Here is an 18,323-nt window from a genome sequence, read left to right on the forward strand (position 1 = left end):
TCTAGCTGTTTTTGAACGCAAACACGTGTCCTGTGTTAACGGCTCCTTACTCATTCTGCACTGCTTGCTCTAGGTAAGTGTGCATTATATGTGCAATATGCAATATTTCTTTAATATATAAAAAAATATGATACAAAACACATTTCATGGACAATAAAATATATTTATAGCTGGTATTTCAAACTCAAGCTCATTTCGGACCCTGCACATGAACAAATATATGTTGTTCTTTTTTTTTTAACAGAAATATAAATGGCCTTTGAATGATAATTTTCTTACCTGTTCTCTGTGGAGCAGAAGCTGTGATGATTCGAGGGCTTATGTTGTGTACAGCTGTAGAAGAAGACAGTGAAGAATGTGACATTGCATTTCGCCCATCTTTGATCTCGATGCTGAGGAAGGTCTTCATGTTTGACTCAGGTTCCCCCCGGGTGTCCTGGGTCCCTGAAGATGCTGTTCCCTCAGGAGTCTGCGCTTCTTCTGAGGCACTACACACATGCCTAATATTTTCAATGTGGCCATGTGAGCCACCCACTGCGGCATGTGATTGGCTGGAGAAAAGCTTGGGCTGGGCCAACACATTTTCGTTGACATTCCTCCCTTTCTTTGGGATGGAGGATGAACAGGACGGTGTGTCCTGGGACTTGTCTGCAGACACTGTTGAAGTATCATGTGTGTTTGCTGAGTGAGAAGCAGCATGGGCACTTCTAGGCACATTCGTAACAGGTTCGGCAAACGTACGCATTCTGTCACGTACAGAATTTGTACGAATGAAGGGCCCAGAGAATGCGGTTTTGGTTTTAGAATCTGGAAAGAAATATATAAAAAATATTTCAAATTTCTCAGGAGAAATGAGAAAGTTCTTTACATACAATAAGAGTACGATTATTTAAAAAAGAGGTTAAAATGAATGCAGAAAATATAGGTCCGATAATTTGCTCTTGGAAGTATTTTAAATATAGCTGCACACGGATAAGGTTAGAAAGCAATTTTATCAAACTAAATTTATGATGACATATATAATGTTTACATCTTGTGGCTATACCTTTGAAACCATGTATATTTGAATGTTTATTAACTGGCCTCCTTCACTTATATTGTAAGTGCCTTAATGTACAAAAAATTTATTATTTTTTTAAATAAGCAAGAGACAAGTCAAAATAATTTTTAATTACATTTACATTTAGTCATTTAGCAGACCATTTTATCCAAAGCGACTTACAAATGTAAGTAATTTGAACATAGCAAACAATTTTCATACAAAAGTCAACAATATCTGCAGTATCGCACTGTCAAGTTCTCAAAGTGGCTGGAGTAGTATAGAAACTAGTGCAGAAGAATGAGACAGACAAGGATTTTTTTGTTATTGTTGTTAAATAGTAAGTGCAATTAGTGTGCATAGGTTAAATGTTTGTGGAACTTGAATGTTCAGATGGTGTCAGCAGATCATGTGGAGGTTTGAAGCTCATTCCACCATAGAGGAACAGAGAAAGTGAATGATCATGAAATAGACTTTGTGCATCTTTGCAACAGGACCACCAGGCACCACTCATTCATTGACCGCAGAGCAATTTGGAACATAGGCCTGGAGGAGTGAATCGAAGTAAGCGGGTGTAGTTCCATTGGCTGTCCTGAAGGTCAGAGTCAAAGCCTTGAATTTGATGCTGGCAGCTTCTGGTAGCCAGTGGAGTGAAATCAAGAGTGGGGTGATGTGAGGTCTTTTTGGCTGATTGAAGACCAGATGCGCTGGAGCATTCTGGACCATCTGCAGTGGCTTAACCGTACTAGCTGGGAGGACGGCCAACAGAGCATTGCAGTAGTCCAGTCTTGAGATGGCCAGAGCTTGGACCAGAAGCTGTGTAGCATATTCTAACAGGAAAGGTCTGACTTTCTTGATGTTGTAAAATGCGAACCTGCAGGACCGGGTGATTGATGAGATGTGGCCGGTGAAGTTAAGCTGGTCAACCACCACCACTCCCAGGTTCTGGGCTGTCCTTGTTGGCATTAGTGTAGTTGCACCAAGATGAATAAAGCAGGACGAATGTATTAATCAACATAATGCCACAAATTCTGTCGAATGAAAACTTAGCTTGCACTGAAATCAGAACATTCGTTTAAAGGTGAAGAGTGCAAAGTTTGCGCGACGCCATACGGAATTGCAAAAACGATGCAAAAACAGTTTCCTATAAATCGTTTGTAAACCATCCTTACATAATTTGTTGCAAATATTTCAATGCGACAATTTGTATAAATACGGATTTATTAATGATTTATACAGAAATTCGTCCTGCTTGAGTTTCACTACTAAAGCCCAATGTTTTCAAGGTTTCCCCAAACACTCCTCCGTCTTCTATTGGTTGACAAACTCATTGTCCCGCCCCAAACTTACAGCATTGGTGGAGCTAACGTTGCAGTGTTGGGCTGGTCAGGATGCTCAAAGAAGCGGAGCTATGTTTTCTTGTCGCTGCATATTAAGATGGGATTGGAGTATTTTAACGTTACAAAAAAAAAAGCAAGTCTCCTTGCTGTCTTGGAGATACAATTGAGATATTACAGGGATCTAATTTGGGAGTTTTCTTTCCAATGGGTGATGCAGGATGTTTTGGTCTCTTCAAAAAGGGGAGGAGAGAGGAAAGACTGATTAAGCATTACACCCTAGCTTGTGTATGCAGTAATGGCCCTATTAGGTCATAATGAAGAGTACAGATCTTGGGATAGAGCCCAAGGACTGTGAAGGAGACATCTTGATGCTTAAAAGAAAACAGGAGGACATCAACTTCACTTGACAACTTGGAAAGCAAAAACACACTTGTAATGCAAGGGTACTATATTAGGTGTATTGTATTTGGTACACTGTCATATCTAGACATTTTTAATTTGTACTAGATACTTGCTGCTGTGTATACTAGCTGACTAGTTATGTGATATATGCAAGTACGATTTGAATAGAGAGTGTTTAGCAGTGTCAGAAATTAGCTTTCCCATTAAGGGGCAATATTTGCTCCCTGGAATAGATTTTTAGGGACATTTTTTCATGTCATATATTTCAATTTAATCATTTAATTTAATCTGAGTAATGCAGTACTTTAGGCTGTTACCAATAAAATTAACAAAACATCATACAGTATATGTAGGGCTCAGTACTGGCACTGATTTTCCAATTTGAACAAGTAATAATAATACAGTGGGGGGGGGGCGGCATCTGAGAACACACTGAAAATCTGGGATTTAAAATGAATATACACCTGAAAATAAATAAAATATTTGGATTTGTAAAAATGTAAAACAAAGAAATGTTCTAACACAAAATTAATAGGAAATATTTGATTCTGGACTATTTCTGGGTCATTAATCAAATAAGCCAATGAGACCATGTGAACTCATTTATACAAAAGGACATATTTCTTTGCTTCCATTGAAACACACAAGATGCTCTTTGGAACATTCTCAAATCATGCTGGATAGCATTGATCATTGGTATGATACTAATAAATACTAATATATTTTAATAACAACATTTTACATTAATATTCATGAAATTTGGGAGCCTCTAGGGGTAAAACGAAAACCATATGTGAGGTTTGTTTGTAGTGATCTGCTAAGCTTATACAATCCCAATTCCAAAAAAGTTGAGACAGTATGAAAAATGCTAATAAAAACAAAAAAGAATCGATTTGTAAATTATATTCACCCTTTGCTATATCGAAAGCACTACAACTACACATTATATGATGTTTTTCCTTGTGAATTTCATTGTTTTTTTTTTAATGTACAGTAATTTCAAATCAGATGATTGCAACACGCTCCAAAAAAGTTGGGACAGTCGAGTGTTTACCACTGTGAAACATCACCATTTGTTCTAATAACACTTATTAAGCATTTGGGCACTGAAGACACAAGTGCAATTTTCCCCATTCATCCATAATGTAAGTCTTTGGCTGCACAATTGTACGGAGTCTTTGTTGTCATATGGTGTGCTTCATAATGCGCCACACATTCTCAGTCAGAGACAGGTCAGGACTACAGGTCAGGACTGCAGGCAAGCCAATCTAGCACCCACATTCTCTGCTTACACAGCCATGAACTTGAAATCCGGGCATTATGTGGTCTGAAGTTGTCCTGCTAGAAAATGCAGGGACGTCCCTGAAAAAGATGATGCTGAATGGCAGTATATGTTGCTCCAAAATTTGTACATATCTGTCTGCATTCATGGTGTTCTTACAGATGTGCGAGTGACCCATGCCATGGGAACTGACACACCCTTGGCCCATTAAGACACTGGCTTTGGACCTGATGCTAATAACAGCTTGGATGGTCCTTTTCCTCTTTGGCCCGGAAAACTTTTTGAAATGTGGACTTTTCAGACCAAAAAACACAGTTCCACTGTCCTACTTTCCATCTAAGACGAGACAGAGCCCAGAGAAGTCAGCAGTGCTTCTGGACGGTGTTGATGTAGGGCTTCTGCTTTTCATAGTAAAGTCTTAACGTGCAACTGTGGAAGCAGCGGCGAGTGGTGTTGACTAACAAAGATTTATTAGTTATCTCAAGCCTGTGTTCATGATCTCCATTCCAGATGAATGCCGTTTTTTAAGACAGTGACATCTGAGGGATCAGAGATCACGTGCATTCAGAAATGGTTTTCATCTTGCCCTTTACACACCGAGGTTTGACCAGATTCCACAAATCTTTTAACTATATTGTACATTTTAGAGGGTGATATGCCCCAAATCCTTCCAATTTGTCTTTGGGAAACACTGTTCTCAAAGTGCTGGATTATTTGCTGAAGCATCTGTTGGCAAATTGACAAGTCTCGAATGATCCTTGCTCTTGAAGGACTAGGTTGTTTTTGGAGGCTCCCTATATACTATGACACGATTGCGTCACCTGTTTAACATCTCCTGTTTCACATCACCTTGTTATTTCAACTCAACAAATTGTTATTAGTCTTAAATTTCCCCTGTCTCAACTTTTTTGGAGCATGTTGCACTCATCTGATTTGAAAGTACTGTACATTTTCAAAAAACTATGAAATTCACAAGGAAAAACATCATATAATGTGTAGTTGTAGTGCTTTCAATATAGCAAAGGGTGAACATAATTTACAAATCACTCCTTTTTGTTTTTATTAGCATTTTTCATACTGTCCCAACTTTTTCGGAATTGGGTTTGTAGAAAAAAAAAAATCAAACTGAACAGAACTGCTCACCTGTTTCAATGCTGTTAGAGAGAGAAGACCCGAGAGCGTCTCTACTGGACGCAGCCTATAGAAAAAGATTTATTGAAGATCAACTTCCCAGAGCACAACATAATCCAGTTTTTCAATAATGCAATTTCTGTTTACAACACTAAATATATTGCTTCAAGTTATTTACAGTGCTTGCATGGTAGCAGTTTTAAGATTTCTCAAAAACATTATTTTTTATTGTTTTTCTCTGATGTTACTCAAATTTGATTCTGATGAAGCTTGTTCAGAAACATTATGGAGTTGAGGAAGGATGTGGCTATTTGTGTATGAATAAAGAAGACTTCAGGAGGACAGAAGTTAGACTATCTGAACTGTAGAGGAACAGTACCTCCTGGTGGTACTAACAGAGGGACTGCTCCCATGAGATCCCATTAACTTCCTCTTGCTGTGCTAGTTACCTTTCGTCCTGAGATGTCTTCAGGCCTCTTGGTGGTCCCATTCAGCGAGTAGTCTCTTGAACTGGCCCTGCTCCTAAAGGGAGTCATCTCCACACCATTGTCAAGTTTCTTCTGGTCTTGCTCAATCTGCTGAGTTTCTGAAACCATGCCAGACAAAGATCGACCTGCGCCCACCTCCTCTTCAGCTGGTCCAGAGAGAGAGCTTTGGTCAGTAGTACAGGTGAAGGATTCGAGACTGTGGTCTGAAGCGCTGGAGTTCTGCCTCTTTTTTTGATGGGAGTCACAGCTATTAAACTCTTCTTCTCCTCCAGAGTCAGAATGCTCTCGGTACGAAGGAATGACTTCTGAGGAGGGCAAGCCAAGGTCACACTGAATCCGTTGGGTAAGAGGGCAAGAGACTTTCTCTCTAACCAGAGGATCTAGTACTAAAACCATGTCAGGGGTGGAGCCTGCAACAGAACAGATACTTATGTAACTATTTCTACACTACACCAGGCACTGTTTACACCTGATATTAAGATGCGTTTTGGATGATCCGATCACAAGCAAACAGGCAAGACACACTGCCTTGTGTTTGGATTTCAAAGGGAGGGTGTCTGATACTATGACAACATACATCAATAACTATGCACTACAACAATGCACTATGCATACTGCATGATAATGAAGTGCAAATAAAATAAAAAACGGTGCAATATTTCTCTCAATTAAGCTTACATTTAATCTAAGCACCAACATGATGTTTCGAGCAGAATTTTTAGTTATTTTCGCTGAGTACCTGTATTAACAAAGCTTTGGGTTTGTTTGCCTACCGAATGTTAATATCAGACAAACTAAAGAAGTTCTGTGAAGTTCCTGTGTATGTATATGCATTCGCTCTCTTAAATTTGTAACAATTATTTTCTTTCAAAACAGCACGTAACTGGCAAAGATTTTTTGTGATCAAATGTTTTAATTAGGGAAGCACCGTTACCGCTTTTTCTCTTCTGATACGATACTTGAAATCTCAGTATCGTCCGATACGATCCAGATCCGATACCAGTGTTGATGTTCTTTCAAAATAAGTTTAGAATATCTATACTTCACTGTTTGACACTAATTAGGGGTATTCTTTTATATGTGAAAAAAACCCACAAACCTTTAACTACACATTATTTCAATATAAATGTGTAGCCTATTAAGAAAAACTTTACTGTTAACTAGTCTACTAGATAATGTAGCAGCAAAATTAACAGTAATTCATGTGGAAGAATTCATTAGAAAATAAGCCAGCTTTCTTTGCACAATTTTTTCAACTTGTATTTGGACTTTAAAGGATTCAGTTCTATTTTTTGTTCACTTAAGGCGGGTGCACACTGTACGATTTAAAATAGTCCTTTACGATTGTTGCTTGTCAGACTGTACGATATGAACGCACTGATATCGGCATGGCACACTATGCGACATTATGTCAGACTGCACGATATACATCGTAGCCGACTGTGGTCCCAATCATCCCGATCAGTGAACGTGACTCATGTTATGGGAGCATTGCGGAATAGAAGTGAAACGGCGAAATTTGCCCACCATGGAGAAGCATTTTTTTTTTCTCTCTGAAAGTCAGGAAATCAGCATTGCTGTTGCTCCAATACCACTCCATCACAAGCTTAGGCTAACATTTACAAGAAAGATGGATTTTGTCAAATAGGCCTATAATAAGACAAATACAAATACAAAAAATAACAGATGTTGAGAATGATCGTGAGTGGAGGAGGTAGCCTATAGTAATAACTATCTACCACAAGCAAATATTCATTGTGGAAATAAAAAGACTTGTGGCCGGAAAAATTACAAACTTCACCGTTCATATTGGAGAAAACAAAAAAGGTGGGTTATAGTACGTCTTTCTCCTCTTTTAGATTAGTAACCTATCGGCCACGCAAAATGTAGAAAATTCATATAGGCTGATAATATATCATGCTTGCAAATTCCCTATGGATGATGCACAAACATGACAGATTTCTATAATTGTATCCAACTGTATTTGCTGATTTGGATTAAAACGTCCCATAAATACCAGTATAAATTGTTCAATCTTTCTATTTTATTTTATTTATTTATTTATAAATAAAATTGGAGTGGTGTGAATCTTAACTAAAGAAGTTTACAGACGTTTAAAGTACATTTATTAAAAGTAAAATAGTAATTAAAATAACATTGTAAAGAAAATGCATGATAAATGTAAAGAAAAAAAATGAGAAAATGCAATCATTTATTTATTTTCGTTTTGTAGCCTAAGCTCTGTATTTATTTAATTCAGAGAATAATGCTTTCATATTGCTGACATGTTACACTTTTCTCCAAGTATTTTCTGCTTATTTATTTATTACAACTTTTTATATAAAATGAAAAGAAGAAAAAACATTGAAAGTGCTTGAGTAGAGTGATAACTGGGCACAAATGTTGCTATGGTGGTGCAAACGCGGAGCAGGTTTCTTGAGTGAATTGGGGTGCGAGAGAGGAGCGGAATATCTCATCTGGCTGTCGTAATAGCAGTCACACTATACGGCTACGATGCTTAATTTCAGACACTGCCCAAACTTCGTCGGAGGCTGAAGATAATCGCAAAGGCTATTAATCGGCTGTCTGTGAATGTCACACTGAACGTTGTAAGATTGCCGATTTTGCCCTGTGACGAGAGAAATCCTTTAGGATTCCTGAAATTTGTCTCAGACGGCAGAATCGTGGCCAAAATCGTACAGTGTGCACCTGCCTTTAGTTGTAAGATATCAGTCCACTTTTCATTCACAGTTATTTTTTTGGCACCCATTCAACTTAAATATTGTTGTAATTTGTAAACAAATAATAATGATAATAATAATAAATTGTTATTATTATTTTTATTATTATTTACTTTTAGAATTTTATAATAAAATAGTAATACATTTTAGTCATGTACCTTTAACTTTAAAACCCTCAAGCTTTTATTTTGATGGTCGGAACACTCCAGGAAGTCCTGTAAGTGTCTGTATGTGGGCTAGTTCACAGTAGTAGTAGTTTAATTTGCAAAAACTGTTGAAATGTTCTTCCGGTGCCATTCTCAATGCATATTATAAGTGAACCGAACTATTCAGCATCTACGTCTGAGATTTTGTTTGTGTGTTGCGCTCAAATATTGCGCACAGCTGAGCTGAAAATAGCCACGAGCACATCACCAGCCTGTGCGTGCTATGTATGTGTGTCAACAGAGCCACACCATTCAATAATGCGCTGCGCATGCCGACTATATATTTACTTATTAAACACAGCCTTTTGCGATTCACAAGCTATTGCATGTCTTCAAGTGGCTTTGAATAAAATTTAGTCATATGGACTACTTTAATGGGTTTAATGGGTCATTTTTGGAGCTTGACAGTAATGACCCTGACTAACACATAGTATCGGATTTGGATCAGGCTTGTCTGACCGATACCCGATCGGTCTAAAAATGTCAGTATTGGAGCCGATTCCGATCCAGATATTGGATCGGTGCATCTGTAGTTTTAATTTTGAACAAAGAAGAGAATACAATAATAACAGCAAAATGACAAAATACCCAAACAGATAAAAACGAAAAAAATAACCTACTGTAACACAATAGTAATCACACACACACCCCTCCCAACCATTACACCAGTGCATAACAATACGTTTTTTGGCTGAAAAAAATATTCGCTTCTGATTCTCATGAAAATTAAATTGTGAAAAGTCATTATGTAATGATATAGCTAACGATACAGGTATAGTAACAGCTAATATCAGATAATTTAGCAACCACTTCACTCCAGAAAGAAGCTACAGGTAAACACTCCCAGTCACCGGCAAAGTTTAAAACTCTTGTTTTAGTGCATCGGTTGATTGACAGATGAGTAGGCGGTGCTTCACTGCAGTTTAAATGCATTCGAATGGATGAGGCTTCTTGGAATACAACAGAGTATAATGTGTCGATAACATATTTTAGAGCTGAGCATAACTACAAAAGTATGGCATATTTCACTCTTAAAAATCTCATGAATGTTTTTGATTTTATTCATTATTCATTGGAATATGATGATAGACTTTCCATTTTTGGATGAACTATACCTTTAAGCTGGGATAGGAGAAAGCTTTTTATACTGAAAACATTATTTAAGTTATGTGCAATACAAACATTTAATTTCTTTCATAAGTTGTATGAGTAGAATGTATGCAATTCTGAACACATTAACTTTAAACAAACAGACAAAATCATATTCTTAAACCAAAATATCGGTACATTCACACATTTTTTTTTAAACATGTGACATAAAAGACATAAAAAAGCAAATATAGACAGCCAGATGCAGACAAAACGAACAGGACTATAGCCAAAGGAATGTCAGATGCTTATTGTAATGAACTGTGCATGCTGGGCGGAGATGGAGACATTTCCTTTCACATTTCCTGAGTATCCACACACTCAAGAGCAAAGGCTGTCATAGTGGGGCTACGACAGGAATACAGGACACAGAGAACACATGGTGGGTGCAGGAAGTGACACTAGTCTTTCATGCTCAGAGTCAAACCTTTAGCCTACTATTTGGAAATATGTTACGTTTATGTTCTACGTTGCCACAAAGATAGCTCCAATCCAGCTCCAATTTGATAAAATAAAAGCAAGGGGGGAAAAAACAATAAAAAAAATACCTAAAATTTAGAACCTAATTAATTCACTGAAAAGAATATTAAGATGTCGAACCATTTAAGCAGAATTTAACATTTTTAAATTAAAACTTGATCTGTTTTTGAAATAATTCAAATTCAATCCTGGCATTTTTTTTTTTTTTGTGGAATAACAAAGACTGCCACAGGGTTCCCAAACCTTTTGGCCAATGAATTTCCATGACATTTCCAGTTGTTCCTCATTACTGGAGAAATATATATTTATATATAGATAGATAGATTTTTTTTTATTATATCTATATCTATCTATCTATCTATCTATCTATCTATATATATATATATATATATATACACAGTTGTGCTCAAAAGTTTTCATACCCTTGGAGAATTGGTAATATATGTACCATTTTTAAAGAAAACATGAGTGAGCAGGCAAAACACATTTCTTTTATTTCTTATGGAATTCATAATCAACTGTAGGTTATAACAGAATGGCACAATCATAAAACAAAACATGGCAACAAAGAAAAAAATGAAATGACCTCTGTTCAAAAGTCTGCATACCCTTAGTTCTTAATACTGTGTATTGCCCCCTTTAGCATCAATGACAGCGTGCAGTCTTTTGTAATAGTTGTCTGTGAGGCCCCAAATTCTTGCAGGTGGTATAGCTGCCCATTCGTCTTGGCAAAATGCCTCCAGGTCATGCAAAGTCTTTGGTCGTCTTGCATGAACTGCACGTTTGAGATCTCCCCAGAGTGGCTCGATGATATTAAGGTCAGGAGACTGTGATGGCCACTCCAAAACCTTCACTTTTTTCTGCTGTAACCACTGGAGGGTCAACTTGGCCTTGTACTTAGGGTCATTGTCATGCTGGAAAGTCCAAGAACATCCCATGCACAGCTTTCGTGCAGAAGAATGCGAATTGTCTGCCAGTATTTTCTGATAACATGCTGCATTCATCTTGCCATCAATTTTCACAAGATTCCCAGTGCCTTTAGAGCTCACACACCCCCAAAACATCAGTGAGACACCACCATGCTTCACAGTGGGGATGGTATTCTTTTCACTATAGGCCTTGTTGACACCTCTCCAAACATAGCGCTTATGGTTATGACCATAAAGCTTTATTTTGGTCTCATCACTGCTGTGAGGCATGTCAAGGTGTTGTCAGGCATATTTTAATCAGGCTTTTTTGTGGCATTGGCGCAGTAAAGGCTTTTTTCTGGCAACTCGACCATGCAGCTCATTTTTGTTCAAGTATCGTCGTATTGTGCTCCTTGAAACAACCACACCATCTTTTTCAAGAGCAGCCTGTATTTCTCCTGAGGTTACCTGTAGGTTTTTCTTTGTATCCCGAACAATTCTTCTGGCAGTTGTGGCTGAAATCTTTCTTGGTCTACCTGACCTTGGCTTGGTATCAAGAGATCCCCGAATTTTCTACTTCTTAATAAGTGATTGAACAGTACTGACTGGCATTTTCAAGGCTTTGGATATCTTTTTATATCCTTTTCCATCTTTATAAAGTTCCATTACCTTGTTACGCAGGTCTTTTAACAGTTCTTTTCTGCTCCCCATGGCTCAGTATCTAGCCTGCTCAGTGCACCCACGTGAGAGCTAACAAACTCATTGACTATTTATACACAGACACTAATTGCAATTTTAAAAGCCACACGTGTGGGAAATTAAACTTTAATTGCCATTTAAACCTGTGGGTGTCACCTTGTGTGTCTGTAACAAGGCCAAACATTCAAGGGTATGTAAACTTTTGATCAGGGCCATTTGGGTGATTTCTGTTATCATTATGATTTAAAAAGGAGCCAAACAACTATGTGATGATAAATGGCTTCATATAAAATAAAAGACAGTTTTTTTGCATGATCAGTCATATTTTCAAAATCAATGCCAAAATTTCACAATTTCTGCCACGGTATGCAAACTTTTGAGCACAACAATATAAATATATATATATATATATATATATATATATATATATATATATATATACATACACACAGATACAGACTGCAGTCACAAAGAGCAATTTCTTGCCAATTAATATTTCAGAATGAAACTTTTCAGAATGTAACTTTTCCAGACCTGGAAATCACAGTTTCAAAAATGTACTGATATTAGCAGGTTTTTCATGACTATGGGGGAAAAAAGCATAAAAATTGTATTTCATCCAAATTGACAGTATTTGAGAGATTTACGTTCTCACTGGTCAAAGTCTGTTGCTGTAATGAGAGAGCACTAATGCTCTTTTAAGGTAGCAGCATTTGTGAACAGATCCCTGTAATTTGTATGACAGCAGTCTACCCGACATCCTGATACTTTTCACATCTGGTCAGGAAGTAACGTTGTGTTTCTACCATTCTCAGTTCTCTGAAGAAGCAGAGCACAGTTGGTGCTTTTGAGAGTGCTTAGTCTACGTCTTGCATTCTTTACATTGTTTGTACAGCCAGGATATATTCCCTAAAAGGCATTTTCAAATATGTTTTCTTACATTTTAGATTTATGATAATCAGTGTTTAAAATGCAATTTTTTATGGCAAGATGCTGCTGAGTATGTCAAATATCACATTTAAAGCTGAAGTGTGCCATTTTTATGTTCAAATTAGGGCTGTTAACCGATTAACTTTTTATTCATTTTTTTCAAATTAATTACAAGATATGCCGATTAATAAAATTAATCACAATTAACTGCATACCAATATTTACTAAGAAAGGCACCAGAATACAGGTAATATAGAATAATTAAAATGATTAAAAATATAATAATTATGTAGGTCTATTAAATATAATTCAGATATTTCAAATACATTACATAATATTGTGGCAACAGTTCCCTATCTGTCACTCACTTGACGTTGTGTCGATGTAGTGACACTAGGGGTCACTCTTGGGAGCCCCGAACACCTCTGCTTTTTGAAAAAAGGCCAATGGGAATTGGCGAGTGAAATTTGCATGCCTCTCCCCCCGGACATATGGGTATAAAAGGAGCTGGTATGCAACCACTCATTCAGATTTTCTCTTCGGAGCCGAGCGGTTGCATTCAGTGCACTGAATTCAATTCAAACTCAGTTCTCTTTACCGTTCACCTAAAACTGCTGGATTTACGGCGCATTTCAGTGGCTTCTCCCCCTCTGCACCCATGGAATGCAGAGAACACCCCTGAGTGCTTCGGCAGAGCAAAAGAGTATATTATAAAAGAGTATATTTTCTTTCTAAAAGAGCGGCACACACGGAAACGTCTTTTTCCGGTGCGTGCTTTACGCATCTATTTGGATCGCACGCAGAGCTTTAGAAGCTCCGAGCAGCTCTTTGTCTGCTTTGGTGGACAGGGGAAAGAAAGTGCTGTCTCCAAACAGAGGATCGCCCACTGGGTCATTGACGCAATCGTGATGGCACATCACGCTCAGGACATGCCGCCCCCCGTGGCGCTACGAGCCCAATCCACTAGGAGTGTAGCGGCCTCCTGGGCCCTGACCAGTGGCACCTCTTTGGCAGATATCTGCAGAGCAGCGGGCTGGGCGACACCCAACACCTTTGCGAGGTTCTATAATCTCTGGGTTGAGCCAGTTTCATCCCGTGTGTTGTCAGGTCTGAACAGGTAAGTTCTGGGACAGCTGGCCGTGTGTACCGCTTGCGTATAGCGCCTTTCCCCTCCCATGAGTTGAAGACGTGCACCTTTGACTCCCAGTCGTGTTAACAAGTTGTGATCCCTGGATGACTTTCCTCCTTAGCCCTGTGGCAGACGAGTTTGCAGAGAAACTCGCTGCCGGCCCAGTACATGTGCTAACTAAGCCCTGTACTGAGGTAGGTGCTCCACATGCGCTGGTTCCCCATAGGTGACCCCATGTGATATATCTTCTGCTAAATCGTTTCCCTGTCGGTAAACTGCATCTTCCTTGGGCAGAGGCCCCTCTGCCCCCGGTCACCATGCTTGTAGAAACTCCTCCCCCCTCGGGTAGGACTTACCATGCGACTTCTCCACATGACATACTTCCGACAAGACTCGGTAAGACCATGTGATGTATTTCCACTCGAAATACCCCCCCTTCTCTGGGCGGGGTGTGGTCTCCACGGTGTCTTCCCTTTGGGAGTGACACCCCCCCCCACGTAGACATTTATGGCCCCCAGTCGGTTAACAAATTCCACTCTTTTTGGGGAGAAAAAAAGAGGAAGAGAGGCCACGGCTGGGCTAGCCTGTCCCTATTTGTTGGGCAGTCGACTTGTTCCCAAAGGACTGTTTGACGCTCATAAGAGCATTGGGGGAGGTTACGTGAGGGCCTGGTGCGCTGGCTACGAGGTACACAGTGGTCTGCCTATCTTGCACCGCCAGTCCACGTAACACAGTTCAGCTAGTTGTGGTGTTTAGTATAGGGACCACTAGTGTCACTACATCGACACAACATCGAGTGAGTGACGGATAGGGAACGTCCTGGTTACTTTCGTAACCTCCGTTCCCTGATGGAGGGAACGAGACGTTGTGTCCCTCTTGCCACAACGCTGAACTTTGTCTCAGCTCCTCAGCACAAAACCTGAATGAGTGGTTGCATACCAGCTCCTTTTATACCCGTATGTCCGGAGGAGTGGCATGCAAATTTTACTCGCCAATTCCCATTGGCCTTTTTTCAAAAAGGACAGGTGTTCGGTGCTCCCAAGATTGACTTCTATTGTCACTACATCGACACAACGTCTCATTCCCTCCATCAGGGAACGGAGGTTACGAAAGTAACCAGGATGTTTTACTGCAGCAATATATAGGATCAAGTAAAGCATTTGGCACAATACAAAAAGTGGCTTTAAAAGTGAAAATATTGTTTGTTTTATTTCCATAACCCTATTATTGGTCTGCTTCTCTCTGCTTTATGTTTAATTGTTTATCTATGTACTCATGCATCAGATGGACGTTTTTGGAACATCTCACTTTGGTTGCATCATGGCTCACTAGTTTTCATTGCCTCTAGTCATAAGTGCCTTGTTTTAGGACACGTGTCAATTTAAACGTAGATCCCTGCATTATGTTGTGCTCGGTCCAGCTGTGATTGAGCAAAGTCCCATTCAAGGCAAGTCAGTTCACTCGGCAGCCATCTTTGGAACGTTCCCTGCCTGATTGGGCAGCTATGTTTCTATGCAAATAAGCGGCATCAATGTTCAGCTCCTATCTACTTGAATGGGAAAAGACAGAAATCTCCAAAATGGTTGGTCAAGATCACAATGAAAGAACATTTTCAAAATCAGTAAATATGTAAAAATGTTTACTGTTGTCAGTAATATCAGAAAACAGTGGTATCATAACTTGTGCTTCTTTAGCTCAGATTATGCTTAAAAAAACAAACAAAAAAAAAACACAAAAAAAAACAGTATTTTTCAGGCTGGTTCAGCTAAAGCTGGCGCCACACTAGCAGACTCCAAACAACAGGATTTTAGCCAAGCACGTCACACTTGCCAACTGTTTTACTGAGATCTCTCTTCAGTCAGAGGTATGGCACACTTGTCGATACAAAATGGTGGAGGGGTGACAAACAAACCAACTCACCACAAATCTCTCTCTGATTCCATCATGTGGAGCTCATAAAATAACATCAGAAGTACCATGTGAACAAAAACAATTGTAAAAGAATGCTTTAGGATGGAATTCAAGGATTAACTTTATCTTGTGAAAGTGCGGGGTTGTGTATTTATCCCCTCAAGGCTTGCCGAAGAACACGTACATATGCAGCTTTCAGTGAGTAAACAATTTATGTTCAATAAAATCAGACTGTCGTGTCTCCGCTTTCTGATTTCATTAGTAATTTTAGTGTAGGAGAAAAACACAGGAAAAATGCTTGGTGACAGAATCACTCTGGATTACAACTGCCGTTTGTGATGATATCAGATCAGCTTGACATCTTGTCAGTTCTTCAGTAAAAGAAGATCACTGGTCACTTTCCATTCACTGGTTAATTTACCCAAAAATTGAAAACACTATGACTCCATGCTGGTTCAAAACACTACATTTCTTTTGTTTGGTGATGCTAGTAGCACAGAAATTACATGCTTAAGCTTTAATATTCAAAATTAGGAGGACAAAAATAAAGATAAATTACAACTAAGATGTTTGGGTGTTTTTTCAACTTCGGGCACTTTTAGCACTGTGGATTTTTGTCATGAAAATCATGAAAATTCTGTATTGTGTTTAATAGAATTCTGTGGTGAAAGTGATGATGGAAAATACATTTTTAATGGTTTGTTGTTGTTGCTAAAACTAATTTCATAGCCAACAGTTCACATATCCTGAATACACACAATTAAAAAAATTTGTTCACACTTTGTGCATAAATTAGCAAAATTACAGCTTGGAAATTACAGCCAAGTGATTTTTACCTTGACCGTTTTTTTTCCAAACATCATTTGTCTCATATTTCACCTCAAGCATGCTCTTCAATGGCACCTTCATCAACCCAGAAAACAAGTACCCTAACTTTTTTTGAAAATAAATAAATAAAATAAATAATTAGGGGCAAAATGTATTGGTGGGGTGGAAATGACGCCACAACTGTTTGACAGTCAAATTTTTTAAGATAAATTTTAAGAAATAATTTTCACACAATAAATATTAAAATTGTTTATTTGTTTTTAACATATATTAATTTGTATTTTTATCATGGATTTTCATAGTTTAACATTGAAACATCTAGATCTGGGACAAGGCTAAAACACATAAAAAGGCATTTGAAAAGTACCAAAAATAAATGATGAATGCCTGGTTTCCAGGTTTTCAAGTCAGTTTTAATGTGATCTTCCCCTAATATAACAAAAAGAAAAACATTTAAATCTGTTTTATATATATATATATATATATATATATATATATATACACTACCGGTCAAAAGTTTTGAAACACTTATTCTTTATTATAATTTTTTTTTCACATTTTAGAATAATAGTAAAGTCATCAAAACTATGGAATAACATAAATTGAACTATGGGAATTATGTTGTGACTAAACAAAATCCAAAATAAATCAAAACTGTGTTATATTTTAGCATCTTCAAAGTAGTCACCCTTTGCCTAGAATTTGCAGACATGTACTCTTGACATTTTCTCAACCAACTTCTTGAGGTATCACCCTGGGATGCTTTTTAAACAGTATTGAAGGAGTTCCCATCTATATGCTTGGCACTTAGTGGCTGCTTTTCTTTATTATTTGGTCCAAGTCATCAATATCAAAAACTTTTTATATTTCAATTTCAATATCACAGTTATATTTTTGTCTACAAAACTAATTTCAAACATTTAAGCATACACCTTCAGATCAAAAGATTTTTAAGATCATGAGAAACATTTCAGTCAAGTGTTTCCAAACTTTTGACTGGTAGTGTATATATAACAACCACTAGGACATGAGAGCAGGGACTAAAAACGAAATGCTTTTCATTTTGGTTTGTTCTGAGCAAAAACAGTATTTTTTCATTTTGGTTCAGAAGTTCCGCAGTCTCCATCTGAAATGGTAACCGGTTCGAAATAATAAAATAACAGTTAATAATGTTATTTTTAAAATGAAAGTACTCTGCGCTAAGGGTGGGTGAAATACCAGTTGCAGTGTTGCCAGATCTCGCAAGAGAAATAAGCAACTTGGTCTGGAAAACCAAGTGCAAAAAAAAGCCACTTGACTCACCAAAATAAACAGAAAAAAAGCAATTAATATTTTTCCTGTGTGGACTTATCAGCACAGAAATCATAAGCATACATTTAATTAACAGTTAAGTATAATTTTAATTACAGTCTGCTCAGTCAAAACCTGACAGCATCAAATCCGTATTAATGCATCATATCTAAATGAGAAATATACTTTTTACCTCTAATAATGTTTTCCTTGTATCTGGATTAGCAGTGTATGTGTATGTAGTAATTATAATGTACATAGTTGTTAAAACAGCCTTAATTCACAGAATATGACATCCACAATGGGCAGTTTGACAAAGAAATATGTAATACAGCAGTTTCCTTCAGGATCAAAGCACGTTCAATTTTTA

At 37.9% G+C, this 18,323-nt stretch overlaps 1 protein-coding gene across 5 annotated transcripts in view; it reads right to left on the minus strand.

Annotated features, from left to right (window-relative positions):
* The window catches only part of LOC127437179 (smoothelin-like), a 120,466-nt gene that overhangs the window by 48,606 nt on the left and 53,537 nt on the right, over positions 1-18,323 (minus strand). For 4 of the 5 annotated variants that reach the window (XM_051691950.1, XM_051691934.1, XM_051691967.1 and 1 more), the window contains exons 7-9: positions 5,644-6,092; positions 5,207-5,261; positions 280-807 (exon numbers count right to left, since the gene is read on the minus strand). In XM_051691950.1, the coding sequence (XP_051547910.1) occupies positions 280-807; positions 5,207-5,261; positions 5,644-6,092 (1,032 nt within the window). The remainder of the gene's footprint in view (positions 1-279; positions 808-5,206; positions 5,262-5,643; positions 6,093-18,323) is intronic. The other variant, XM_051691958.1, reaches the window with a different exon arrangement.

The sequence above is a fragment of the Myxocyprinus asiaticus genome, chromosome 4 (assembly GCF_019703515.2).
Source record: "Myxocyprinus asiaticus isolate MX2 ecotype Aquarium Trade chromosome 4, UBuf_Myxa_2, whole genome shotgun sequence".
Lineage (NCBI taxonomy): Eukaryota > Metazoa > Chordata > Actinopteri > Cypriniformes > Catostomidae > Myxocyprinus > Myxocyprinus asiaticus.